Source organism: Ilyonectria robusta, assembly GCF_021365365.1.
Source record: "Ilyonectria robusta strain PMI_751 chromosome Unknown BGZ61scaffold_23, whole genome shotgun sequence".
Taxonomy (NCBI): Eukaryota; Fungi; Ascomycota; class Sordariomycetes; order Hypocreales; family Nectriaceae; genus Ilyonectria; species Ilyonectria robusta.
Window position 1 is genome coordinate 179,389 of NW_025764457.1, and position 24,458 is coordinate 203,846.

Consider the following 24,458-nt stretch of genomic DNA (forward strand, 5'->3'; position numbering starts at 1 on the left):
ATATAGGATCTGCGGCAGCAGATACGGAGGGCCCTTCCAAAAGTCTTATCCATAAGAAGTAAGTCCTAATTATTAGGTTAGATAATAAGTATACTAAATACTTCCTAATTTCTATAGCCCTAAAGGATAGCAGGCTACAGCAGATAGCAACTGCTATATCCTAATCAGCAGCGTACTACTCCTAAAATTATAGCAGCTATTTAACAAGACTGTAACAGCTTTATATATCTCAGGTTACCGACAGGGATAAATAGATATGATGTTACTAGCGCTTGGATAAGACTTTTAAAAGAGCCCTCTGTAAGAGAATTGCTATTTGCATACAGGCACAAGCTCCTCGCCAAGTCCTCGGCTGAACTAGAGCCCCTGCCGCGTGCAATCTAAGCTTAGATTGCGAGATTAATTTTATAATGAGATCTAATTAATAAATAAAGTAAATAAATAGTATCACAAGTAATAAATACTAAAAAAGTCGTCTTCTCAAAGTTCATTCTCCAACCTGCTTTGTTAGGATGATATGTGAGTGTTAAGTTAGCGGAATTAAGATGTAGTTATGTGTGCGAATGGCAATACTCACAGATTATAAACTCAACTGTGATTGAGACAGAGTCCCCAACATAGAGGATCCCGAATTGTAGATGAAGGTGCAATACCAGAGACGGCCGTACAACCAGCAAGCGCATTTCGATTTGCACAATCGCCCTCACTCTGCCAGAGATAACGGTGGAGCTTACCTAGGTGTATTGTTGTGCGTTCCAATCACGTGCTCGTATTTTCGGCGAGGTTGTCTAACTAAGTGGCTAAGTGGTTGGCTGGTGGTTTGCATCCGGATGCGTGAAGCCTGCCCCACGCAACCACACAACCAGTTATCGCAGACTCCCAATGTTCTTCCGCCTAAATGGCGCGCAGACAAACTTCTCCACCTTCAACGTCGCATCTGCACGAAGCATCTCGAACCGATCCATCTCCGGCAGTTGAACCGCTCAAACTCTCCACCGCATCGCCCAGCCTTCCCCGCTTCTCCGGCTCTGTGTGGGTCTGGGGATTCACCCCTCACATCGTCGCTCACCTCGCCGCTCACCTCGCTCTGGGAAAACGCGGTAATTCACCTCAATTTTCATTTTGCTTTCTCCATGATGCCCGTTGAATGCATCGTCTGCGGTGCTGGCATCAACAAGGCGCGGTCCTCGCCTGAGTGGATGGGCCGCTTTCGAGCCAGTACGTCTCAGACATGTCGTTCCGTCGACTATCCATGTCCCGTAGGTTCCTCTCCTAACCTTCACCGTAGTCTACACTGCAGATTCTGGATGGGATGCGGCTCGCTTGTCCGGGGAGGGAGAGATTACAGGCAACGATACGTACACCATCCCGTATGATGTTTCTATGGGAAGTGGACCAGGTATCAATCCTGAAGTCCCCACCATCGCTCTAGACGTCAATCGAACCTCATTTTCCCCTTTGGATCCGCAGGCGCCTCCGGAACCAATCTGGGGATACATGTTTCATTGCAGCTGCTGGGATCTTCTATCAACGAACTGCGCCTCCGAGGGCGTTGAATTGAATGTCCAGGCATTGTTCGACATTTGCAGATCGCTCCCCATCATTTTCGGCATCATGGACTGGGATCACGACTATGGAGGCGTTTTCATCCGTGGTTTTAAGCAGTCCAAGTGTTTCCCCAGCGGGTCCAAGGGTTTCGTTCGACCACCAGTATCGCACATATGTGACCAAAAAAGATACGATCCAATGCGTGTCACAGGCTTGCGGAATCTATTCTCTCCTTTACCGAGACACCATATTAGCTCCTCGGGAATCAAGTATCGGACTCTTGACGATCTCAAACCCGAAGATCCCTTCAATAGCCTGCCGCTCGAGGTCCTGTCAAAAGTTGTTGTGATGCTGAGCTCGAGGGAGGTCCTCAACCTCAAACTCGCCTCTCCCGTCTTTGCTACCATGATTTTGCCAGAAAGCTTCTGGCGATCACGATTCCTGCCAGGCAGAGAATTCAGCCACATCTACGAGTCAAGCATGAACACTTCGGTCGCCGGATCCTGGCGATCGCTCTACGATCGGACTAGATCGTTCGACAATTCAATGATTAACCGGAAAAGAGTGTGGGCTCTCGCAAGCTCCATTGCCAAACTACTCAACCAGAGGCTAGGCTCTATGATTTGCCATGGAGACCCTGTGAAAGAATTTCTTCGCTTTCAGATAAAGTATCCCTATGGATTATGGGCTACCGCAATTAGTGATGTACATGAATTCAACGAGCACTTTTTTCATGGCTCAAGAGAGCTGTGGAAACGTCGGGTTTCTATTCCCAGGTCATTCCAGGCTATCCACGCCTCATATGTCAATATCGAACACAAAAAATACATCTCTGGTCTACAATTTACCCAACAGAGCGGAGAGGTCATCAAACTCGGCTACCTTCATCCCCAACGAATGGTCGGCATAGCTGGGCATGATATCGAGGACGGTATTGTTGGATTCCAATTTGCAATAGATGACAGGGGAATCCGAGGTGTGGCCGCATACGCACCTTCTTTTGAACTGACTAACTGGGTCGGTGACTACCTCGGCGTACCAAAACGCAACCTCTTGATTTCCACTTATTCGCAATGCCCACCATTGGACCCTCGCGTCACTGTATTGGAAGCTGGGTTTGATGTATGTGGGAATTGCAAGTTCTTCTTCTCCCCTTGCTAACTAATCCAGGCTCTTAAACTTGTTTCCCTGTCTTTAACAAGTAATATCGAGGCATCAGACAGCGATGCATCTGACAGTGATGCATCTGACAGCGAGACATATGAAATCGAGATCCCTGACGACATACCTGACAATGAGACGCCTGACACCGAAGCCCTGAGTACCGACATATTCGACAACCAGTCAAACCACAGTGAAGCACATGAAGAGCTAGACAATGAAGGGTCTGAAGGAGGCACAACTACAAGCGCAGAGTCCGACGTGGATTCCACCGATAGCGATGTGTCCTATGTCAACCCATTTCGAGAACCGCAGCCCCCTCCAGAGCCAGATAGCCTTAGAGACTCACAACTCTGGTACCCAGAAATTCCTGGCCCGAATCTCGACTTTGTAGGTCTAATAGACTTTCGCATAACGTATCGCCAGGAGAGCGAGCCATACACGGTTGCTCTTTTTGGCGGACAGAATGGCCAGCATCTTCCGCTCGTGAGCGAAGTTGTTGTCTGCACCATCCCTGCGCCACCGCTCCTCCAGAACTTTCACAGTTTTATTTGGAGCATCGAATTCATATACAGCGAACCAATTGATGGGGAGCGTTCCCTTCTCATAGGCCGGGATTCGCACTATCCAGTGCGAGGTAAGCAGCAATTCAGTGCGAGGCTGTCGTCCCATGAAGGGGAGCGAATCAATCACATTGAAGCGTTCTACCAGCATTCAGGGGTGTTGTGTGGGTTCGAGGCAAGTTTTGTACCCAAACTAAAAACGGACCAAGACGAATGGACTGATATATTTGAAGATAAATACCAACCGGGGCCAAACCGCCATGTTTCCATTCAGTTTTGATCACGATCCCATTTTCTCCGAAGTGTTGGAGCCTGGGCCAAACACCATTGTAGGAATATATGGAGTCTACGTATGTTTTCGAAAATGTACATTTAACTTATCCCATACTAACCAGTCTTTACTTCCAGAATAGCGAGTTCTGCTTGAGCAATCTTGGGCTTCTCACAACTGACGTCTCATCTTGACGCTAGGGGGTAATGGGGTGGGATTACAGCTTGACTGGGCGAGTTCGCCGCATTGTAAAGCTTTAGTGGATAGGTATTGCCCACACGAAGTATTCACGCAAGGAATTGTATTCCACCAGTAATACGCTGCTATATCTTTAATGCATGACGGCACGCCAAGGTCAGATCTATGCATTCCCTCCATCATTAGTGACCCATGCCTGGCAGTACACCACAGCCCTCTCCATACCTTTCCCATGGCAATATGGCAGCGGTTACTGCACTTCCCATCCATAGCAACATGGCAACGGTTGCTGCACTTCCCATCAAAACATGAGCCGCCCATGACCCGTGCCTAGCGATTCCGTTCGAGCAGCAGTCAAAAGTGGGATGGCTGCACATTCCATAAAACCAAGACGTACCAATGACCCATGTCTATCCACTCGATGAGGGCATTGCAGCACTCTTAGTACTGGCACCCCAGTTATCTTCCTCCAGTTCTTTTTGCGTTGGCAATCTCGGGATGATAAACTCGTCGCTATCATTCCGCACGAAGAACTGATTAGTGGCTTTGACGAACTTCCTCTTGTTGAGAGCGGCAGAGTGCAGCATCCTGTCAAATTCCGACAGGGGAGCGACAATTTCCTAGATATGTACCTCCTTGTCTTGAGGCATCCGATGTGCCCGGCCTGCGACTTGTTCCTTCAGAGTAGGCGTCCAAAATGGCTCCGAGATGATTATGTGAGATGCCCCAGCCACGTTTAATCCTGTGCCACCTGCTTGCGCACTCAGAAGAAGCACAATCAATCCACTACCCGGGTGGTTGAAGGTGCGAATAAGTTCAGCTCGCTCTTCGACTGATTTGATCGTGCCGTTGTACTCTCCAATCTCGAATTCGAATTCGATCTCGGTCTGGGCTCGTCGCTTGATCGCCTCCTTCACAATATCCAGAAACATTACCATTCCAGAGACAATCATCATCTTCTCCCCCGGATACTCCTTTCGGATCTGTCGTACTTGATCCATGATCGCCGTAATGCGTGGCGAGAAGATTCCATTGTCAGATGATCTTGAAAGCCGGGCAAGCCATCGCTTCGTGAACTCGGGGTCCGACCGTCCCTTTCGTCGCAGGTATCGTTCTTCAGCGGCTGGCTTCGAGCTCTCGTCTTCAGTTCCCTCAGATCGGACGCCACGAACTTCATCGTCTTCTGACTCGTGATTGTCGTTAGGTCCCTCCGACTGGGCTTCATCCGCATCATCACTATCTGGTTGATAGTTCTCGTCTTCGGAGTCCTCGTTGTAAGTAAAACCTTCATCGCTGTAGGCAGATATGCCCACTGCTCGTAAGTCTTCCAGTTCAATTTCGTGCGATGTGCTTGGGGCATCATCTTCATCCACATTGTTGGGCAATTGATCGTTTTCAGCAAGTTGTACGGCTGTAGATGACCCACGACGCACCTTATTCCACACCGCTCGGAAACTGACGAGCTGATCAGTGTCAAGATCTTTGAGTGATAGGTCTAGTGGGAGACCCTTGTCCTCGAGAAACTTTTGCAAAGATGCCTCCATTCTCGCTTTCGTCGTCTTGTCGATGCCCGTACTTGTTTCCTCATCTTCGCTGTCAGCTTCGCGGAGAGTGAGCAAAATTGGGTTCAGAGATAGTTTCTGAGCCTTCGATAAAATCGCCCATGCTCCGGTAGATTGGACGCCATGAACATGCGAAATACCATCCCGTTTGCCACTCGAAAGAAGTGAACGGCCGATCATTACGCACCGGGAGATTTCGAGCAAGATTTCCCGGTGGTCTTTCATGTCAACTCGCACAATCTTGGTCTTCAAAGGAGGAAGTTCCAAGAGGGATTTTGGGCGAGCCACTATCAAGGCGGAAATGAATCGACGGAACAACATCTCTCCCGCACCTTGTGGATGACCCACGAGGTTGGTATCTCCATCTGTTCCAAAAAGGCGGCGGCAGTGGTCCAGGTTGATGAGGGGACCTCCTCCAGGTAGTAACATCGCTTGCGCAGCTAGGTCTTCCCATATGTTGAAAATGGGGGTCCCGGTGAGCAAGAACGTACAATGAGGTTCCAGTGATCTAATTGCGGCGTGGAGCTGAGATTCTGGGTTCCTGGCGTCGTGCGATTCGTCGATGATTAGAACTGCAATCTTCCTTTGCAGGGATGCATAGAGTGACGAATGCAGTGGTGCATGTGGTCGTACGAACTTTCTATCAAATGCTTGGATGGCGCGTTTGACCGAATGACTTCGCACGGCAAGACAGAACCCTGCATACGCAACCCAATCTATGTAGCGTTGGCGGAGAAAGTTGTGGCTACATATGACGATGTCGTACTTTAAGAGCTCGTGGACCGGGAAATCTGTCTTGTCAAGGATGATGCATGAAGGACGCATACCCTACGATAAAATAGATTAGGTGACCTGTATTTGAACGGATAGATGAAAGAAAGACTTACCTTGCTGTAGTGCTTCATCACTTCGTCGTACCATTGTACGACACAGCCAGCACGACAGACAATGAGGTTGAATCCGCAGTTTGGAAGCAGTTGCTTTCGAATCTCCATTGAAGCAACCAAAGCAGTCAATGACTTCCCAAGTCCAACTGCGTCGCACAAGAAACCTCCTCTGAATTCCGACTGGGCAAGGATCTTCAACTTCTGAATGCCGCTATGTTGCCATGGTTTAAGCTTGGTCCGGAGACTGGGGAACAACATTGGGTCGATCTCAACGCTCGTTAGAGTATCCTGTACATCACCGAGAACTTCAGCATGGTTGAACCCACAAGTAGACAAAACATGGACATCATAGAACTTACGATGTGCTTCTTGAACTCGTCAGAGCTGAGGTATTGGATAAGATTCGCAGGCTTTCCTTCAACCCTGAGGCACGTGGCAATCTCTCGAGACTCCCAACCATCAAAATTGATCGCATTCTTCACCTTGACGTCCCAGACCACATCCTGGGGTCCCTCGAAGTTGGGCTGCATGTGGCGATCGCCCGTCTCCGATCCGTTCGAGTCGATATCCGTGGAACCCTTCCGCTTTCCCACAGGCTCCGGTGCTCCACCGCGACCTTCACTCTTGTCGTACGTCAAGTCAACCATGGATGACCCGGGAGCAAATGTGAGCTCGATCCATAATCGCGGGTCGTTGGCAGCCGACAGGCTTTCTTGGAGTTGTCGCACTGTTGACCTCATTTGTTGCTGGCGTGGGCGGGAAACCCGCCTCATCATCTCTGCGAGCCGATATGCATCAGCCATGGTTCCAAGTGGTTGCAGTATGTGGTTGGAAACTGTGAGATGGTTGGGAGCTCGTGGTTCATTGACGTGTGGTGTGAGCAGCTCGACTATTTGCGTGCGCGCAGTCGCTAATGAGAGGTTGGAATGTGGCGTGTTGGACAGGGTGAGGTTGAACGTGTAATGCATAAGAGAAGGAGGAAAGAGAAGGAGGAAAGACAGCTGTCGAGACTAGGATGGAACAGTTGAAAAGGCTGTAAGGCAGCCATCTCACACAGAACCCTGAGTGTGTTCTGCCTACTTTGCCACGCAATTTCGGTGCGGACGCGAGCAGAGCATTCCTTGAACTCGGTGATTGATTGCCTGACCATCTCATTCGCCGTGCATAATACTTATTTTTAGTTAACCTAAGGCCAATACGGAGGGCTCTTTCAAAAGTCTTATCCAAGCGCTAGTAACATCATATCCATTTATCCCTGTCGGTTACCTGAGATATATAAAGCTGTTACAGTCTCATTAAACGGCCGCTATAACTTCAGGAGTAATACGCTGCTAATCAGGATATAGCAGTTACTATGTACTATAGCCTGCTATCCTTTAGGGCCTATAGAAATCAGGAAGTACTTAGTGTACTTATTATCTAACCTAATGATTAGGACTTACTTCTTATGGATAAGACTTTTGAAAGGGCCCTCCATACCCTCGTACGCAAACCACGATTTCCATTCCCCACCTGAGTGAACAACAACCTACCACAAACATTCAACTCAACGGCATCGCTGAGTTGCAAGCATCAAATAAGGGCATGGGAGACAGAATCACAAAGTACCATTCCAATGTTGAGGTGCTGGAGGAAATTTCTTGGCTGAAGTGCGGTGTTGGGAGTGACGGGATTCTTGTTGGGCGGATGTGATTCACGGTCGTGCTTGCCCTTACAGCTGCCAGCCAACTGCCCGATTCCAAATCGCCCCCCAGGCTCAATTTTTTCCCATCACTCCAATCTTTTTCCTCGCGAGACCTCCTTTGGCGATCACGGTCAAGCGCACAAGACACCCTCGACAAGCGCAAAACTTGATCTTCCTCTTCCTTCTCCAGCACTTCAAGTTACTGCCGGGTGAGGTTTCCTTTAGAACTACGATAAGTCGCCCAGGACGCCCTCTAGGCACGCCACGCATCATCCGTGTGTAGCTGATGCTGGCGCTCGCTTAGGGATTATCGCATCTGAGTTTCTCGAAGTCGTTGCCTGCCAGTGCTTTCCTGGAATGCCGTAGTATGATTTCCTCCAGGCGCCCCAAGCATCACTCATGTACTTCCAATGCTAACCACTGACTTATAGATCCCGGCATGGCGGCAGTGCAGCGCCGGCAGCGTCAGAGATCCATCACTCTTCAAAATGATGCTCCTTCAGCCCATCTAAGTAGTTCAATAGACGGGCAGGCATCCAAAGTGGAACCTGAATGATATGAAAGGTTAAGATGATCGTATTTGTAGGTGACTACTCTCGGCCATTACAGCACTTCTTTTCCGTTTCTGGGAGTTTGCTAGTCTCGAGCCTGCAGAAGCAAGACGAATTCACTGCCACATCCGCACCGGCTGCAGCTGTCCTCAACAACTTCCTCACAATCCCCGCCTCCGCGGTGCGTCCAAGACGTACCAGACACTCATAGTAGCCATGCAGCGCCCAGATATTGTTCGGGTTCTGATGCGCTCGATTAAGCGACTTCTTCAGCCCCAAGTCCTCCGCATATACAACCGAGGCCTCTTCGACGCGGCCCTGCTCAAGGAGGAGTGCGGCGTACGGATGGCGAGTTGGGAGCATCCAGCCCCAGGGCTCGCCATATACAAGCGCGTCGTCGCGCGCAACCGCGAGTCGGAGACTCTCAAAGGCGACGCCGTAGTTCCCTCTCCTGTACTCAATCTCGCCGTCCAGCATCGCGACGGCCACTTTGAGTACGTCCACCACTCTGTTTGGGAAGCTCAGCCGCGACCGAGGCACTCGTTTCGCGGCGACGCGGAAGAGGTCCCGTTCCTTGTCTGCCTCGCCGACGTTTCCGGTCGCAGCCCATGCAATCCCTCTTCCGTAGTGCGTCATGGCGAGGGTGACGCAGTAGAGTTGTTTGTTTTCGGGGATGGGCTGTGTCTTGAGCTCATCCCACATGCCGAAGCGGATCAGGACGTGGGTTCGGACGGATTTGAAGACCTCCATCCAATTTGCCATCGGGGGGGAGTCCATGAGCAGTAGGTCCTCTGTAATAGTTGCCTCCATTCTGTCAACCGCCTCGAGTGCCACACGGGACTGGCCGGCGAGCATGGCGGCGTAGATGAGAGAGTGGTAGTTGTGCAACCGGTAGAAGCTGTAAAAGCTACGTCCCCCCCTCTTGGCAAAGAACTTGTCGTCTGCGATAGTAGCCTTCATATTCGTATCAATGGCCCGGCGGTAGTCCCCCACGAGCACATCGATATGGCTAGGCATATGACACATGTGGCCCGAATCTGGTACGAGGTTGCGCAGGTAGTTGGCGGGCATGAGAGCGACTTCTGGGGTATCCGACATTTCCATTAGGTGGATGTACATGTGCAATATTCCAGGATGATAGCGAGAATCCGGAAGCCTCAAGGCACGCTCGAGCATGTCCTTGATCTCCAAGATGGGAGTCGATAGGTTGGGTTTCCTCGTCTTCTTTTCAAACAAATTCCACGGGTTGGTATTCATCAACGCGTCGGCAGTGAGTGCCACAACGTCCAAGTCCTTATCTCCGAATTCCCTATACGCCTTTCTCATTTCATTGGCGAATTCCAAGACCGAAGGTGAAAAGTCCTCTGGCACAGAGCTGAACGGGAACCGATACTCGAGGGCGTTGATGAGCGCCCGTTCCACCGGCAATGCTGAGGCAGCGTGCTGCTTTGCTAACATGACCATATGATGGCACTTGGTAATGGAGGCTTTGAGTTCTACGTCGTCAAAGGCAGTCCATTTCTTGTTGTAGTTGGGCCCCGACGCAAAGGCCACGCCCCAGTAGCCCATCGCACACGAAGGATCATGGACAATCACCTGCTCGAAGCACCGGACCGATTCGCCGTGGTTGAAGGAATACGCCCAGACGAGGCCTCTTGCGAACCAAACCTGCGCATCTTGACTCTGGGTCGTGATGTGGCGACAAAAGGTACCCAAGTCGTAGTAGTCGACGGCGGCGGGAAGCGTGACGGCGTGAGCCCGCGGGGTAGACATGGAGCTGGGCCAAGTCTTGGACGTGCTAAAACACAAAGGATTGAGATGTAATAAATAGCGTGCCAGTCCTGATCACCATACAAGTCGACATGCTCTGCTCTGTATCGCGGCTGAATTGGGGAGTGAGCTGTGAGCTGTGATCTGTGAGCTGTGAACTGGGCGACGTTCAGATCCGACAGCGGACGAGCAGTGCCCGAGTTATCTATTGGTTGGGCCGCCAGTCCCATGTCGCTCTGAGAACTGCGGAAACGATTGGTCACACGCTCACTTTCAGCTTCACGTCGACGACGGCCACGAGATACACTGACATCACCAGGAATACGCTAGACTGGGACAAGCGGAATGGAATCGTCCCACTGCGGCTTGAATGCGGGGCCGGCGCCGGTGTGCTCCGCCTAGATCCCGGATTGTTGGCTTGCCATGGAGTAGAAGCTGGTTACATTTCCCTCCACCGCTAGTGTGTGTGAGTTCGTACCTACTACGTACTTACAATGTACTATGCCAAGCCGAGCTGCCGGTGTTGCAATGGAAGCTTCTTTGACCCATCATTTATACTTCAATTAGCACCTTCTGCGCGTTGCATCTTCTTCCGTGATACTTCATATCTACGTGATCCAACTCCGCAAAGGCACTTCACAGCGATTGCGAGCTGTCAAGGCCAAGCAGCTGTGCTCTCTGATTAGTAAGGCTTGTGCTTTGCGCCAAGAAGACTTTAGCGGATGAGGTTGTGCGAGAATGCGCATAACTCCGTCTGCTAAAGTACCAGTGTCCGCCCTTGCACCGCACATCCCTACACCTCACCCTTCCATCCCACCTTGTGTAACGTATCGACTATGGAGCTTTTATCTTTTGTTTTCCTTCCCCATTCTGACTTGCCCGGCTTTTGTCCCATCTAGATGGATACAGCCGCATCGGGCAGGCACCTTGCCATGCACAGCTCAAAGCCATCAGGCTCTGCCAAACACTCTGCAATTGGCAATAAATTGAGAGAAGAGAGTAAAGTTACGCCGTATCGGCCTGTAGCAGTCGAGGGCTACTGGAATTATTCCCGGTCTCTCAATCCGGCCTGGTATACCAGTCTGGTGATACTTGGAGGCTCTTAGTCTCTTGGAGATCGAGCCACAATACCGTCTTCTCTTCCAGCCTTGGCAACCATGGATGCCATAAGCAATTCGGATATCCACACTCTTTCGGATGGTGTCCATTCGCCGTTTCGAGGCGATGAATTGTCTGCGGAGTCGTTTCCATGGAATGCTGATGAGGCGCGAATGGAACTCGTTGCTGGAATGGGGAGTTGGGCTGACGGGCAACCATGGCCTACGAGGCAACAAGCCATTTCTGAAGCCCCAAGTCGACGCCAGCCCAGACAGGAGAACGGGGGATGCGGCGACAGGTCTAGCTCGCGCAAAAAGAGACGTCGGATCGAAAATGATGGTAGCGATGAAGGCAATGACGGTGGTTGACTTAATCGTGGCAATGGCGGCGACGGCGACGAAGGAGACCATAGAGCCATCAGAGGCGATGAAGGTGATGACAGCAAACGCAGAGATAACACTCGTTATGCATGCCCCTTCCACAAACGCAATCCCCTCGAGTACGGACAGCCTCAATGGAAGCGCTGTGCGCACCCTGGGTGGGACAGCGTTCACCGGGTCAAGTAGGCCATTAAACGGACAAGGGCGTTCACTTCTAACAACCCACAGGGAGCACATATATCGATGTCATAAATTACCCCGTATCATTGCAGGCGTTGCTTCAACGACCTGGAGACTCACTCGGCCCTCAATCTTCACTATGCACGGCCTGTTGCTTGCGAAGCACCAGCCACCGCTCCGGATGGCATCAATAACACCCAGCTTAGCCTCCTCCTCTCGCGCAAGGAGATCAGAAATAAGACAGAGGAGGGAAAGTGGGCCTATATGTACAAGATTGTGTTCCCAGAAGATGGTGTCACTCCTAAGCCGTGTGAGTTGCACTTCTCAAGCCGCGCGGTTTGTCACTAACATGTAGGAAGACCAGTACTCGCTCGATAAAGCGAGAAAAGTCGACGAGTTCGATCGTGTAGACGAGTACCGTCGCCATCTAGTCCGTGAACTCCCCTCGTTCATCAAGGAATCTTTGCCAGTCATGTTGAACACAGAGCCCTCAGCCGAGCTTAGTAGTCAAATTGCATAACTGGTTGACGGGTTAGTAAATCGGTCATATAGTACCTTTCTCGCTGAGGTCGGCCATTTGAACCAGCAAGCCAGACTTGACTGGACGGAGTCGTCCACTACGGAGGGACGTCCTAGAACCCCGCTGGGGACTCTTCATGCAGATGGCTTCCCAGCTAACAGCGTTGGGTTGAGTCTTCACCCTGGCACACAGCCTTTTGTGGCTGAGGGTGAGAATGAATGGAACTGGGATTTGTACCTCGACCACCGTTAGTCTTTAAGGAGTTCGACACCCTCTCTAGTGTATGATTGAGGGGAGTGTTTATGTTTTTTTTAGCATCTTTAGATCTAGAAGTTATGTCCTTAGCTTTATATAGCATGGCCCAGGAGTCATGAAATGCGGATTCTCTCGATAAATCGACTGATTAATCTCACATCTGTGCGTCCCTTTGACACTGCTGGATTACCAGGGTGAGTGCCGGCACTTGTAAGGATGACGCTGCAACATACGAGGCAGAAACGCCATGGCTGGTCCATGATGCCTAGCCAGAAACCTTATATTGGCGAAGGAAACAATGCTCGCCCGGCTATTCCGAAAAGACGATAATAAAGGGCCACAATTACGAGATGCTCCCAGCTCATAGCTCAACGGCGGCCCACTGAGGACGCAACGTCAGAGCAGACCTTATTCAGAGCCATCTCATAGTGTCGATCAAAATAGAAGACTTGGAGATAACGACTCCTGCTGGATCGCGGGATTAAGCGGAACAGTCGGAAGCGTCGCGGACTGACGTGAGAGAGATGACAGGGACTTACACACTCCCGGCCGAGGGAATCTTCTGTAAGTGAGCCGCGGGTGCTTAACACCGCATCGGCGCAACCTTCGTCTACCGCCATCCATGCATTTTGAAGTGCCGTCAGTCTGCTAGCGCTTAGTCCATCATGGCCATGACTAGTTAGTGTTGGGGCAACCATCCGGGCATCCTTGTTGGCTCACGTTGGGTTTAAACAAGGGAGCCGCCGTGAGATTTCGTCTGACTGCTTTGCGTCTTAAATCGCCAAACGGAAGCCAGCATCTGTGTCGAAAACCGTCTTCTCTTGTCTCGGATTCCTAGACGCCTTCGTCAATTGCCGTCGACGCGATGATCTCGACCACGCCCCACCAGGTGCCCAGCCAAAATGCCGGGTCTCGCCTCTACTCGTCCGTGCCGCTCTCCCTGTACGACTTCTGGGTGCTCTGGTTCTCCAACAGCTACGCCTGGAAGTGCCCGACCAAGGACGTCCTACTACCCCTGTTCAGCGAGACGCTGGGCGAGCGACACCTCGACGTGGGCGTCGGGTCGGGATACTTCCCGGGCAAGACGCTCGGCAGCTCGAAGTGCAAGGAGGTGACGCTGGCAGACCTGAATCCGGTAGCGATAGCCACATCAGAAGCGTGCATCGCGGGCGCCGTGGGAGACTCGGTCAAGGTCGACAGCCTCCTCGCCGACGCCGCAGAGCCGCTGCCGCTCCCGCCATCCCGCAAGTTCGACTCCATCAGCCTCTACTACCTGCTACACTGCATGCCGGGCCCGCCGTCCCGCAAGACGGCCGTGTTCCGCACGGTGCGGCCGCACCTCGCCGACCACGGCGTGCTCGTCGGGGCGACGATCCTAGGCCGACAGGCGCCGATGAACCCGATCGCGTGGGCGCTGATGAGCTTTTATAACCACCTCGGGGTGTTTGATAACTGGGAGGACACGCGGGAGGTGTTTGAGGCGGGCTTGAGGAGCGAGTTTGACGAGGTGGATGTGCGGGTCGTGGGAAGGGTCATGGTGTTTACGGCGAGGAAGCCCAGAGCTGGTTAAGATGATGTGTCTTAGAGGCGTGTGCGGCGAATGACAAGAGATTGGATGTTTGGTCCAGATGCCACAGGACGAAGTGACTGCGTAGAAAGCTCAAGCATGGAAGTTTCCGTTGCCTCGTCACGTCTCTCCGAGTCTTGGTGCGATACTGACAACGCCGACAGCCAATTGGACACTTGCCCGCCGCCTCGGGAGTTACCCAGCAGCCGGTCTGGTGGGGAGCGGTCCAGGTACCGAGCCCCCTACGGCACCCACCGTTCAGTGCCGGACCCTCCATCCTTGCGGGGGCCCAAGGTGAGGGCGCGGCCACTAAACCCACTAAACCGAAGTGCGCGTTAGCGAGCGACCGCCGTGCGACTGTCCGTCAGGCAACTTCACCGAGAGCGGTACGTCACCGGCTGGAATGAATCAGGCTCCGGCTTGCTTCTCATCACCTGAGAATTCGTAATTCACCTTCGTCCTTCACCGCGAAACGAGGCTTTGCAATCTTTACTGCCTCACGTTCCATCTCCGCAAGCACTTTGGTGAACCACGCCCCGACTCGACCTGTCCCTTGACGCCCTTGACGATCGCCATCCATCATGACTCCCCCACAACCGCAGCCGCAGCCGCACCAGCAGCAATATCACAACCACTCGCCGCCTCAAAACCAACATCAACATCCTCCGCAGCCGCCGTACTACTTCCGGCAGTACCCTCCGCAGCCGTATATCCACGATCCCACCGCCCCCCGTCCTCCGCGCCGCCGCCCTCCCAGCGCCGTGTCGGTGGTGCTCTTCGCGCGGCCGTTCTCGCTCGTCATCCCGGGCGTCATCGTCGTGCTGAACATCTGGTGGAGCGTCTCGCAGCGGGTCTGCCCTAGCGATGCCAACGTTGGCGATACGTGCTTCTGGTTGCTCTGGCTTAGCTTGCCTATTGTGCGTCTATCTCTGCTCCCCCGTGCATTTCTCAAGGTGCTCCCTTGCTCTCCATATCCCATGCCGACTTGGTCGCAAATAGCGTTCTCGGAGATCATGAAATCAACCAATCAGTCGGTGTGGCTCAGTTGGTTAGAGCGTTGGTCTCATATAACATATGACTTGGCCATAGGTCAGGGACATCCAAAGGTCGAGAGTTCGAGCCTCTCCACCGACAGATTCTTTTGTTTTGGCTGTTCTGGAGAATGCCTCTTCTTTTTTGCAACTTCACTCGCTCTCTACTTGCTTACAATGTCTTTTTGTAGGCCACCCTCTCCTTCGTATGGGCCATCGCCTCCAACATCTCTGCCCGTAGAGCCTCCCACCACATGTCCCACATCCCACCGCGCGTCCACGCCGCCATACAGCTCCTCCTTGCCATCGGTGCTACCATCTGCTTCATCTTGCTCATATACCACCTTGTGCATTTCAATATCTGGAGTCGGTCGTCCGAAGGCGCCATGGCTGCCCTATTGGGCATCCTCATGTCAGTATAAATCTTGAGCACCATAAGACGCCTCGATGGTATCGGTGAATGGCACTAACAGTCGCGTAGGATCGCCGACTGGGTCATTTTTGCCTGGGCAGCCTACGAAATCACATTGGACCGTCGCGCACGCCAACTTGCAGGAAGCCAAATTCCCATATGATTCATGCCCGTCCAGAATACACTGCTCGACTGATTTTTAGAGCTAACTATGCGACGAAACGAGGACCACTCCAGTCGCCACCTAAAAGAAAACATAAACAGACCGCTACCCATTCCTATACTGTACATACACGATGGGTTGCCCCAAAAATGGCGAGACCCAAGAATCTCGCCAGTACTGCCCGGTGACAGCTTTACTTTTATGTTCCCGCGACTCCAGGCGAATATATCCGTCCGGCCCATCACAGGTTTCCAGGAAATCCTCCATGAGCCGCAAACTGCAGCTGGTACTCTCGAAGGTCCGCCCAGAGCGCCAACTCCTCCTCCTCGTCCTCTTGCGTCATCTGGCTGGGGTCTCCTGACTCAGGAGCGGATGGACCGCTAGCACCTGACTTCTCAAGCTTCATCAAAATGTTGATGAGCTGCGACAGCGCCCCTTCCGACTTCATGGCAAGCGGGCCCTTGCGCTCAGGTGCGTCGTTGAGCAACGTCGACGCCACTTGGCGGATCTTGTTGATCAGAGACCCGCCATTTGGCTCGAGGTTCCTCTGCGAAATCGATCCCAAGACAGTCAAAAGGTGTTGCACGATGAGCTCTCGTTCTTCCGACATGAAGTCATAAATCTCCTTTTCGTCGGCGTTCTGGGCCGCCTTCTCTTCCTCCGAATGTTCCTCGACAGGATGGGGATCGTGTTGTTGCTCAGCGAGGTGGACATCGCGCAGGTTGAAGTAGAGCTCCACAAAGTATGATCTCGTGGCGAGTTGCGACACATAGATGTTGGCCTTCTGGATCTCATATTGAAGGTGACGGCGTCGTGCTGGGTGGTGCTTGATGGCATTGCGCAGGTCATGGGCCGGCTGGCTATTGGGCCAGACCGGGGGAACGTACTGGATGCCAGACTCATCGAAACTAGCGAGGGTGGCTGCTTCGTCACCGTGGTTACCCAGCTGGAGCTCTGGCGGTAGGTTGTCGGTGATGCTTCGGGCTGCGAGCAGGCCGTCTCGGAGGAGGATACGTTGGTCTGCCCAAGGTAGGGTACTCATCCCGTAGGCAATCTCCAAGCTGACCACTCCGTTCATAGTAGTGTAGATGTCGATGCCGAATCGGAACCCCGTCAGAAGTGTGACACTGCCATCTTGCTGGTGGATAATCTCATTGGCGAGAACGCAAATATCATCGACATTCTCAGGGTACGCAGGATACGGAAGGCTGGGTGTCGAGGGCGCAATCACCATATCTGCCGTTGAGGCACCCAATTGTGCGAATGAGCTATAGAAGGGTTAGCATAAACTTTTAGTTTCAGTTTGCAAGATTTAGCTTACCGGATACCAAGAAGAAGACACCAAAAGATGCGCTTGCCAATCTGATCCTTGACATGGTTGAAAGGGAGGGGGTCTGGCGAGCAGTTGTCGTTTCCGAATGTCGGCAGGTCACCGGCGTGTTTAGGGCGGTTAAACCCCAGTTCGCGGACCAGCGTCAACGTCTCGGCCATGAACTGGCCAGAGGCGTTCCACTGATGGGTGTATCCAGAGGAGAGGCCGAGGAAGTAGCTGGTCGCGGCATCGTCGAGCGTCTTGGGCTGCTTCAGCTGCCACTTGCTACCCCGGGTGAGCAGCGCAATCTCACGACATTTTTCAATCATGACGATAGCTCGGGGGAACAAGTGGGTGCTGTGCTGGGCCTTGAGGTGCTCTCTGGCGCTTCGAGGAAATGACGCAACCAAGGCGCAGACCATGCTAGCCAGCAAACCGAGGAACTCCGGCTTGGTGCGGTCCTCGCGGTTCGCAAACGACTGGCGGAAAGTAGGCTCGTGGGGAAACGGCGCGAGGGGGTGGATATAGGTGAAGAAGTCGTCGACAAGGAGCTCGAGGACAGGCATCGGAGCAATCGACTCGGCATCGAGAACGCCGTCGGTGGAAATGGTCATGAGCGTCTTGGCTGCCGTCTGGGGCGAGGGCGACACATTGAAAATGGCACCAGTGGCGGTCACAACAGTGTGCTCGATGCGAGCACGCTTGGCTGCCTTTGCGGCTTCGGCATGCTTGTTCGGGGGACCACGACGCTTCGTCTCCCGATTGTATGTGCACTCGACACCCAGCTCGCGGCAGGGACGGCAGGGAACGTCGGTGTCGTCACACTTGACCTTGCGCATGCTGCACATATCACAAGCGCGTCGCAGGCGTGTCAACTTTGGGTTGATCGTCGGATCTCGCATCACGCCGTCCGGACCGGCGACAAGGTGGCCCGTCATGTCGCTCGGCGTGGGAGGCAAGCTGCCCTGGTTGGGCGACTGATGGATGGCCTCCGCGGCCGCAACGGCAGCGGCAGCGGCAGCATGTTGAAGGGTCTGAGGATCACGGATCGCGTGGGCGGCATCGCTGGCGGCTTGGAGTATCTGGAGCCCGTTACTGGCGTAGGCATGGGCGGTCGTGCGGGCGGTCGTGCGGGGAGACGTGTGGGGAGGCGTCGGGGGAGGAGGAGGAGGAGGTGAGCCCGACATGATGGGCGAGAGAGTCCGAAGCTCCTCCGAGGCGGCCGGGGGCACCGGGCACCGGGCTACGGCGGGCGCAGCTGCGAGATTCCGGGGAGCGGGACGCCGGGGGACGTGATACGCGGGCGAGTTTCGCGATGGCTGATTGTCGGCGGATTCCCGGGTGTTGGAGGGTGTTGAAGCGAGGTGAAGCCGACGAGGCCCCAGAGGTGGAGTGGAAAGATAGGCGGTGACCAAGGGCAGCGCAGAAGGTCACGTGCAGATCACGACATTTATCATCAGTGATTTAGTCACGAGACCTTGCTGAAAACACGGCTACCCTAGAGCACCTTTCCGATGCATCGTCGGTCACACAGCCCAGCGAACAGAGGTAGCCATCTCCCATTCACTCTCGGTGAGGGATCGCTGGCTTCTCTGAAATTGGTATTCCTAAATTTAGGGTATCCATTATTGCTAGCTCTCCATAGCTGCAAGTACTTTACACGAAACACTTATTCAATGTTGCTACGTGCAAAGCTGTATTGTCAGCTCATTCAGAACATGAGCCTTAACACACTATTCCGGCGCCAAACACCATCCTTTTTATTGGCTTCCAGAAGCAAAGAAGAAGCAGGAACAAAGTTTCTCACCGATCTCGGAATACTAGCATACCTAGCTCTAGGCTGCTCTAATTGCTGCCACGGGAACGGGTGGCTACGCTAATCGGCGGAACGGCTGTTGACAGCATCTGGTCGTTGCGGCTGAGGCTCACGGACCACGAAACAAACTGCAGTACCAGCATCATCCTTTGCAATTGATGACTCGACTAGTGTTTCTCGGTGGAGATGAGTCGATTGCCGTTTAGTGGAAGCATGGAAAAGGTGGTCATGCTGGTTGCTGATGAGTCGAGACCATTCTGCACGCTCACGTGTTGCACGATGCATCCGATCCACGGCACTTACACACGCACAACACAGACATGGCATTCTAGATTCCGACCTTTTTTCTTGCGTACTAGAGCCGATTGACCCAGATCTGGGTGTCGCGTGAACAAGACAATGTGGTTCTGCAGTTACCGTGCTCGTGCAGCACGCCCATCCAAATGGCCTATGCCGAAGATCTCGGATGATCTCGAAGATGGGACGAATGCGCTGAAACGACTCAGCCCAATCACACGACTCGCGATTCCATCCCACACTCCGTCGCGGGGCCCCACCAGCGAAAGTCCAATCCCCGCAGGCTGATTCTTTTTTGAGGCATGATGACGACAGATAAGTTATGGAGCCGATTTTCCTGTCTAATCCGACACGAGGGCACATAATTTTTTTATCGACTTCAACCCTTTCCGCGGCCGCCCCCGGATATCCTCACACCCTCCTCATTCCCGTTCCTCCATTCGCCTTTAGCAAGACGGTTAGTTGGTAGCTCGTACGTCTGCCGTCCTCGGGTGTGGCCGGGCTGCCACGCCGGGCACCGAGTCCCACGGACCCCAGGACGGCCCCACTCATCAGGCGATGGTCTGATGTTGGCGACCTGGCGTGATGGGCTCAGCTTGGAGGCCGGCGGAGCGAGGCGAGACTCGGGGACAGCAAGAAGGAGCATGGGACGCCATGGAATAAATACCAGGTTTTGCGCGTTGTGTTGGCGGTGCGTGCGTGAGCTGCTCATTTGTATCTGGTGTTTGCGTGAATCCTCATCTCTTCACTCTTCCATCCAACTTCCCGCGACTCCATTGCCAGCGAAATCCAGCGACGACTCGACCAGCGACAGCTGTGTAAGCAAGAACAAGACTCACACGCCATACCATTGTAAATTCGAGCAAAAACATCCTCGACCAACCCAGAAACCCTCAGATCACGAGATTTGAGAAACCCAAACGAAATAAACCAAAACCGACATACAACACATTCAAGATGGCGACGTCGCGCCCCATGAAACACATTGATCGCGAGGATCTCTACACCAACCTCGAGTCCCGCGTCATGTACCTTCACTCATTTCTCGACTTCTCCAGCCGTATGCGCCCACCCTTTCTCCATTTCCCCTCTCAGTGCCCCAAAAGCCAAACAATTGTCATTTTCGACGCCCCGGGTACCCGAGACCTAGCAGAGCGACAATGACCTAAACGAGCCAGACTTGAAAGCTGACACTGACTTTTCAATAACAGGCGACATCGAAGCTCTCATCACGGGCTCCAAGTACGTCAAGGCGCTGATCCCGGCCGTTGTCAACATCGTGTACAAGAAGCTGCTGCAATACGACATTACGGCCCGCGCCTTCACCACGCGCAGCACCTCGTTTGAGGGCCCGCTGGACGAGGTCCCCGACGAGAACAGCCCACAGATTCTGCACCGTAAGATGTTCTTGCGTGCGTACCTGACCAAGCTTTGCTCGGATCCCAGCAAGATGGAGTTTTGGGAGTACCTGGACAAGGTTGGGTATGTTTCATCCCCTCTTTACATCTCTGTCGCTCAATGATTGCGGCGAATTGAGGACCTGGCTGACTTTTAACTCAGCATGATGCACGTTGGTCTCGGCCGCAAGCACCCCCTGCACATCGAATACGTCCACCTGGGTGTCTGCCTCGGCTTCATCCAGGACATCATGACCGAAGCCATCCTCTCGCACCCTCGCCTCCACATCCAGCGCAAGACAGCCCTCGTCAAGGCCCTCAACAAGGTCATCTGGATCCAGAACGACCTCATGGCCAAGTGGCACGTCAAGGAGCGCGATGAGTTCCTCAACGAATCTGACATTGAGGTCGAGAAGGAGGGTTACCTGCACGGCAAGCGCATCATCGGCGACTCCACCGAGTCCGAGTCCGAGTCCGGCGACCACCCGGATGCGCCCATGGACCACCCCGGCGGCATCCCCTCGGCCGGCGTTTGTCCGTTCTCCGGGATAAGCGCCAGCGGCGCGGGAGTGGCTAAGGAAGCTGTTTAAAGGAGGGGTGGCTTTTGGCATTAATATCTGGCGTTAATTTCACCATCATGAGGATTGTTTTTGGCAGGCAGGCAAACGGCATTCAGGACCTGGGATTGTATCTTGCGTATTTCTTCACTTTTCGGGCTTTTTTTCATTGGGTTAGGGGGGAGAAGCTAAGAAGGGGAAAAGGAATCAAATATTTCAACAACCAACAAACGGCAGCCTCTTTCTTCAGCATTGACAAGTTTGTACATAAGCTTTTGGAGGAGGACGCATAGAGAGGGATGAGTTCGCTGGCGTGTATGACTACGATATAGAGAGCAGGTATGGGCAATACACAGTGTAATATACCCAGGGCTTAGGACTCAACTACCCTCTTTTTACCTTAGATCTGCGGCATCATGAGCTCTGGACTTACAGCTCCCTCACGTGAAGCTTGCGAATCGTGGCTTACGGGTCATAGCTCCAAGCTACGGAGGGCTCTTTTAAAAGTCTTATCCAAGCGCTAGTAACATCATATCCCATTTACCCCTGTCGGTTACCTAAGATACATAAAGCTGTCACAGTCTCGTTAAACGGCCGCTGTAACTTCAGGAGTAGTATGCTGCTGATTAGGATATAGCAGTTACTATATGCTGTAGCCTGCTATTCTTTAGGGCCTATAGAAATCAGGAAGTACTTAGTGTACTTATTATCTAACCTAATGATTAGGACTTACTTCTTATGGATAAGACTTTTGAAAGGGCCCTCCGTAGAAGCTTCGGCTTTAGCTTTGTTAGTGATTAAAAACGCCGCCCCACGTGGGTTGGCTTGTCACTCTACCGCTGGGCTGGTGATGGCCCGGCTTGGCCAATATCGAACCAGGGCCTGTTCTTTGATGTGATTATGGGCAGAATGATTGGCCCGCGTCAGGGTCCTGGTTCTGGCGGGATGACAGCCTGCGGGTATCGGCATGGTCAAGGGCCTCTTGGTTCCCGTCATTGGCCGTGCGGTGGGGGAAGACACGGGCAATTCGCCATTTATCATTTGAGAGTGGGAGAGAATGCCCCGCGGTGGGGTCAACGATTGGGTTGACGATGGAGGACAACTGAGAGGGCTGCATTGAAATAAATGCCAACACCTTCTCTCTCGCTAGATTTGGCGTTGAAGCAGGACTAGTAGAATTACTGTTCCGGATTGTATGCGTCTATTGTAGCGGAGTTGCCGGGCCGAGGGCCTTGGGTGAGTGGATAAGTGAGAGAGCAAGTATTGGAGGGGAATGGTGGACAGAGTCGAGGCCCTTCCGGAGAGACCCTTTTGGCAATGCCCAGCGAAGCCGCATAACACACACGCAGATTTATCATGAGTGGAGAACCATTGGGTACCAGTTTGGCTCGGGAGGGTCGCGTAGCTCAAGTGCGTCGGGTGAGATTGTGTCGGAGCAATCTACTATCAGGATTGCAGATTGCCTCGGAAACATGCGAGAAGGCCAGAGGAATGCCGGGCATCAAGACAGGCAAGGGGAGCAGGCCAAGGACCGGCAACGCAGGGCATAGGATCGCTTCAAGCACGCACGTCGCATGAGCATGGAGCGCGCGCGAGCGTGAGGCAGATCAAATGTATGTACATCAAACCAGCTACAGACAGACACGACCCCGTAGGATCGTTGCGGCTCCGACTGAGACCAACGGGAACGCCAGGTCGGGAACATGAGGGCGAAAATGGCTCAGGGCCTCGCGTTGCTGCTGCAAGCCACCCCGGATGCAGACCATCAGCGCAGCAGCAGGGTAGCCAGATGCTGTAGATGCATGCAGAGCGATAGAACAGACAGGCGGAGAAGGAGAAGAAAAGACGCCATGGCATCTGATCAGACGCCCACGTTTGGCGGTTCGAGTCGGTGGGTGGATGATGGCTGGCGGTCGGCCTGTGGCGTTGGTGCATGTGCAGCGCATGGCCCTGTGCCAAAGTGCGTCCCAGGCCAGTGCGCCTGTCCGCTCCAGCGAGGTGGGGGTGGTTATGGAGGTGGGGAGCGGCGAGAACGGGACGAGATTGGCACCCCCCGGGATTTGGGCCGGTGCAGCTCCGGGCCCTTAGGCCGGTACCTGTCGCCTCTTAGCGGGCCTCGCCAGTGGGTTCCGGTGGGTAGCTCCAGTGGGTACCCGCCTGTGGCTCCAGTGGATGGCCGTAGTTGACCCCCCAGCGATGTGGCCTAATTGCTAACCTGGAAAGCTCCAGGTCGCCTACGGAGTACCCACTGCGGCAGTCGTCGTTAGTTCGGGTTACATCGAGTCGACCTTAGGCCGTGGGTTTGCAATTGGCACCAAGTTCAATGAGTAGCCATGGGCCAGAGGTTTACAGGTGAATTATTCACGGGCAGAATTCGCAGATAGAATTCGTCGATTCCCGCTGGTGCGGCTGCGATGCAGAGGGATGCAGCAGCGCAGCTCCGCATTGTGCATTCGAGAGTCCCAAGTATCATGCACCGTAGCATGCCGCATTTACTGCTTTCGCCTCCGCCAGCAGACACCACCACCCTGGACTGCCGTCGTTCGGCCGAGCCAATCTTCCCCCGTCCCGAGAAAGCTCGAGATGGCTGGGTGCTTGCTCACCGTCTTTTGGGCTCTCGTGGGAGCTTGATTTCCGGTTGGAAGACCGCCTAGCAGACACGACACATGGAAAGACTCAAGGCGTGAGAGAAGGGTATGTGTGTCCCTGGACCGACCTCGTGCCTCGTGTACCTTGTTTTCGTTGGTGGTGGTAGTGGTGGTGGCCATGGCGCATTAACCGGTGGGGGGTCTGGCCAGGGATTTGTCGAATGGTGCTCCGAACCTATCATGAGGTTGACGGTTGGATCTTGGTTTCCATGCAATGATACAGCGGTTGTTAGCTGGGTGAGGTATTTGTCTGGTTGGGTTTCCAAACAGCTGTTGCAGGTCCAATACTACCCACCTATGCTTCCACTCGCGTCGTGTAAGCAAGCAACCAAAGCAACCTCGATAAAGATGAGACAGCCGACGATCAAAGAAACAAAGCTCAACGGGAACGGACCGGGGTGAACGAACAAGCTGCCCCTCCCCCTCCCCCGCCATAGCACGCTCGCTCATGCCATCCCCTGCCCGGTGCTACACATCACATGGAAGCCCAAAACATACGACGGCCCGTGACAACTGGATCGGTGAACCAAGGTCGATAGGGTCGGTGAATTGCCCGGACAAATGACGGCGGCGGATGACTTGACGAGTTACCTGTTGCTCGGAGATATACCGTAGCTATTAAACCTATCT

The 24,458-nt window shown here is 53.3% G+C and overlaps 12 protein-coding genes and 1 non-coding gene across 13 annotated transcripts; 7 read left to right on the top strand and 6 right to left on the bottom strand.

Moving 5' to 3' along the window:
- Window positions 1–846: 846 nt before the first annotated feature.
- Window positions 847–4,041, top strand: BGZ61DRAFT_591962 (uncharacterized protein). The gene is made up of 5 exons (XM_046256706.1): window positions 847–1,218; window positions 1,289–2,670; window positions 2,719–3,456; window positions 3,506–3,622; window positions 3,681–4,041. Exons 1-5 carry the CDS (start codon window positions 1,134–1,136, stop codon window positions 3,735–3,737), a joined length of 2,379 nt encoding a protein of 792 aa, XP_046098875.1. The 5' UTR covers window positions 847–1,133; the 3' UTR covers window positions 3,738–4,041.
- Window positions 4,042–4,128: 87 nt separating this feature from the next.
- BGZ61DRAFT_521508 (P-loop containing nucleoside triphosphate hydrolase protein) lies at window positions 4,129–6,993 on the bottom strand (the record flags this gene model as incomplete). Its single annotated transcript, XM_046252495.1, has 3 exons — window positions 4,129–6,131; window positions 6,191–6,478; window positions 6,550–6,993. 3 exons carry the CDS (start codon window positions 6,991–6,993, stop codon window positions 4,362–4,364), a joined length of 2,502 nt encoding a protein of 833 aa, XP_046098876.1. The 3' UTR covers window positions 4,129–4,361.
- A 1,409-nt stretch (window positions 6,994–8,402) lies between these two features.
- BGZ61DRAFT_459501 (uncharacterized protein) lies at window positions 8,403–10,442 on the bottom strand. Its single transcript, XM_046246921.1, has one exon. The coding sequence runs from the start codon at window positions 10,196–10,198 to the stop codon at window positions 8,465–8,467; it is 1,734 nt and encodes a 577-aa protein (XP_046098877.1). The 5' UTR covers window positions 10,199–10,442; the 3' UTR covers window positions 8,403–8,464.
- Window positions 10,443–11,674: 1,232 nt separating this feature from the next.
- On the top strand, window positions 11,675–12,373 carry BGZ61DRAFT_537170 (uncharacterized protein; the record flags this gene model as incomplete). The annotated part of the gene is made up of 3 exons (XM_046254497.1): window positions 11,675–11,855; window positions 12,023–12,163; window positions 12,213–12,373. 3 exons carry the CDS (start codon window positions 11,675–11,677, stop codon window positions 12,371–12,373), a joined length of 483 nt encoding a protein of 160 aa, XP_046098878.1.
- Window positions 12,374–13,493: 1,120 nt separating this feature from the next.
- Window positions 13,494–14,198, top strand: BGZ61DRAFT_537171 (S-adenosyl-L-methionine-dependent methyltransferase; the record flags this gene model as incomplete). Its single annotated transcript, XM_046254498.1, has 1 exon — window positions 13,494–14,198. The coding sequence occupies one exon, from the start codon at window positions 13,494–13,496 to the stop codon at window positions 14,196–14,198; it is 705 nt and encodes a 234-aa protein (XP_046098879.1).
- Window positions 14,199–14,585: 387 nt separating this feature from the next.
- Window positions 14,586–15,922, top strand: BGZ61DRAFT_107411 (uncharacterized protein). Its single transcript, XM_046236891.1, has 3 exons — window positions 14,586–15,112; window positions 15,418–15,638; window positions 15,708–15,922. The coding sequence occupies exons 1-3, from the start codon at window positions 14,777–14,779 to the stop codon at window positions 15,799–15,801; spliced, it is 651 nt and encodes a 216-aa protein (XP_046098880.1). The 5' UTR covers window positions 14,586–14,776; the 3' UTR covers window positions 15,802–15,922.
- Window positions 15,226–15,329, top strand: BGZ61DRAFT_t181. The gene has a single exon. It is a non-coding gene; the product is annotated as a tRNA-Met (tRNA).
- A 120-nt stretch (window positions 15,923–16,042) lies between the features above and the next one.
- BGZ61DRAFT_363344 (uncharacterized protein) lies at window positions 16,043–18,300 on the bottom strand (the record flags this gene model as incomplete). The annotated part of the gene is made up of 2 exons (XM_046241431.1): window positions 16,043–17,069; window positions 17,123–18,300. 2 exons carry the CDS (start codon window positions 18,298–18,300, stop codon window positions 16,043–16,045), a joined length of 2,205 nt encoding a protein of 734 aa, XP_046098881.1.
- A 395-nt stretch (window positions 18,301–18,695) lies between these two features.
- BGZ61DRAFT_556587 (uncharacterized protein) lies at window positions 18,696–19,886 on the bottom strand. Its single transcript, XM_046255659.1, has one exon. The coding sequence runs from the start codon at window positions 19,587–19,589 to the stop codon at window positions 18,990–18,992; it is 600 nt and encodes a 199-aa protein (XP_046098882.1). The 5' UTR covers window positions 19,590–19,886; the 3' UTR covers window positions 18,696–18,989.
- BGZ61DRAFT_459511 (uncharacterized protein) lies at window positions 19,140–19,881 on the bottom strand. The gene has a single exon (XM_046246922.1). The coding sequence runs from the start codon at window positions 19,870–19,872 to the stop codon at window positions 19,606–19,608; it is 267 nt and encodes an 88-aa protein (XP_046098883.1). The 5' UTR covers window positions 19,873–19,881; the 3' UTR covers window positions 19,140–19,605.
- BGZ61DRAFT_398740 (Protoglobin-domain-containing protein) lies at window positions 19,883–21,713 on the top strand. The gene is made up of 4 exons (XM_046243002.1): window positions 19,883–20,286; window positions 20,438–20,708; window positions 20,787–21,586; window positions 21,650–21,713. Exons 1-3 carry the CDS (start codon window positions 20,184–20,186, stop codon window positions 21,211–21,213), a joined length of 801 nt encoding a protein of 266 aa, XP_046098884.1. The 5' UTR covers window positions 19,883–20,183; the 3' UTR covers window positions 21,214–21,586; window positions 21,650–21,713.
- A 593-nt stretch (window positions 21,714–22,306) lies between these two features.
- Window positions 22,307–22,605, bottom strand: BGZ61DRAFT_459515 (uncharacterized protein). The gene has a single exon (XM_046246923.1). It carries the CDS (start codon window positions 22,536–22,538, stop codon window positions 22,359–22,361), a length of 180 nt encoding a protein of 59 aa, XP_046098885.1. The 5' UTR covers window positions 22,539–22,605; the 3' UTR covers window positions 22,307–22,358.
- Window positions 22,606–23,694: 1,089 nt separating this feature from the next.
- On the top strand, window positions 23,695–24,355 carry BGZ61DRAFT_107460 (uncharacterized protein). Its single transcript, XM_046236893.1, has one exon. The coding sequence runs from the start codon at window positions 23,877–23,879 to the stop codon at window positions 24,228–24,230; it is 354 nt and encodes a 117-aa protein (XP_046098886.1). The 5' UTR covers window positions 23,695–23,876; the 3' UTR covers window positions 24,231–24,355.
- Window positions 24,356–24,458: the final 103 nt, after the last annotated feature.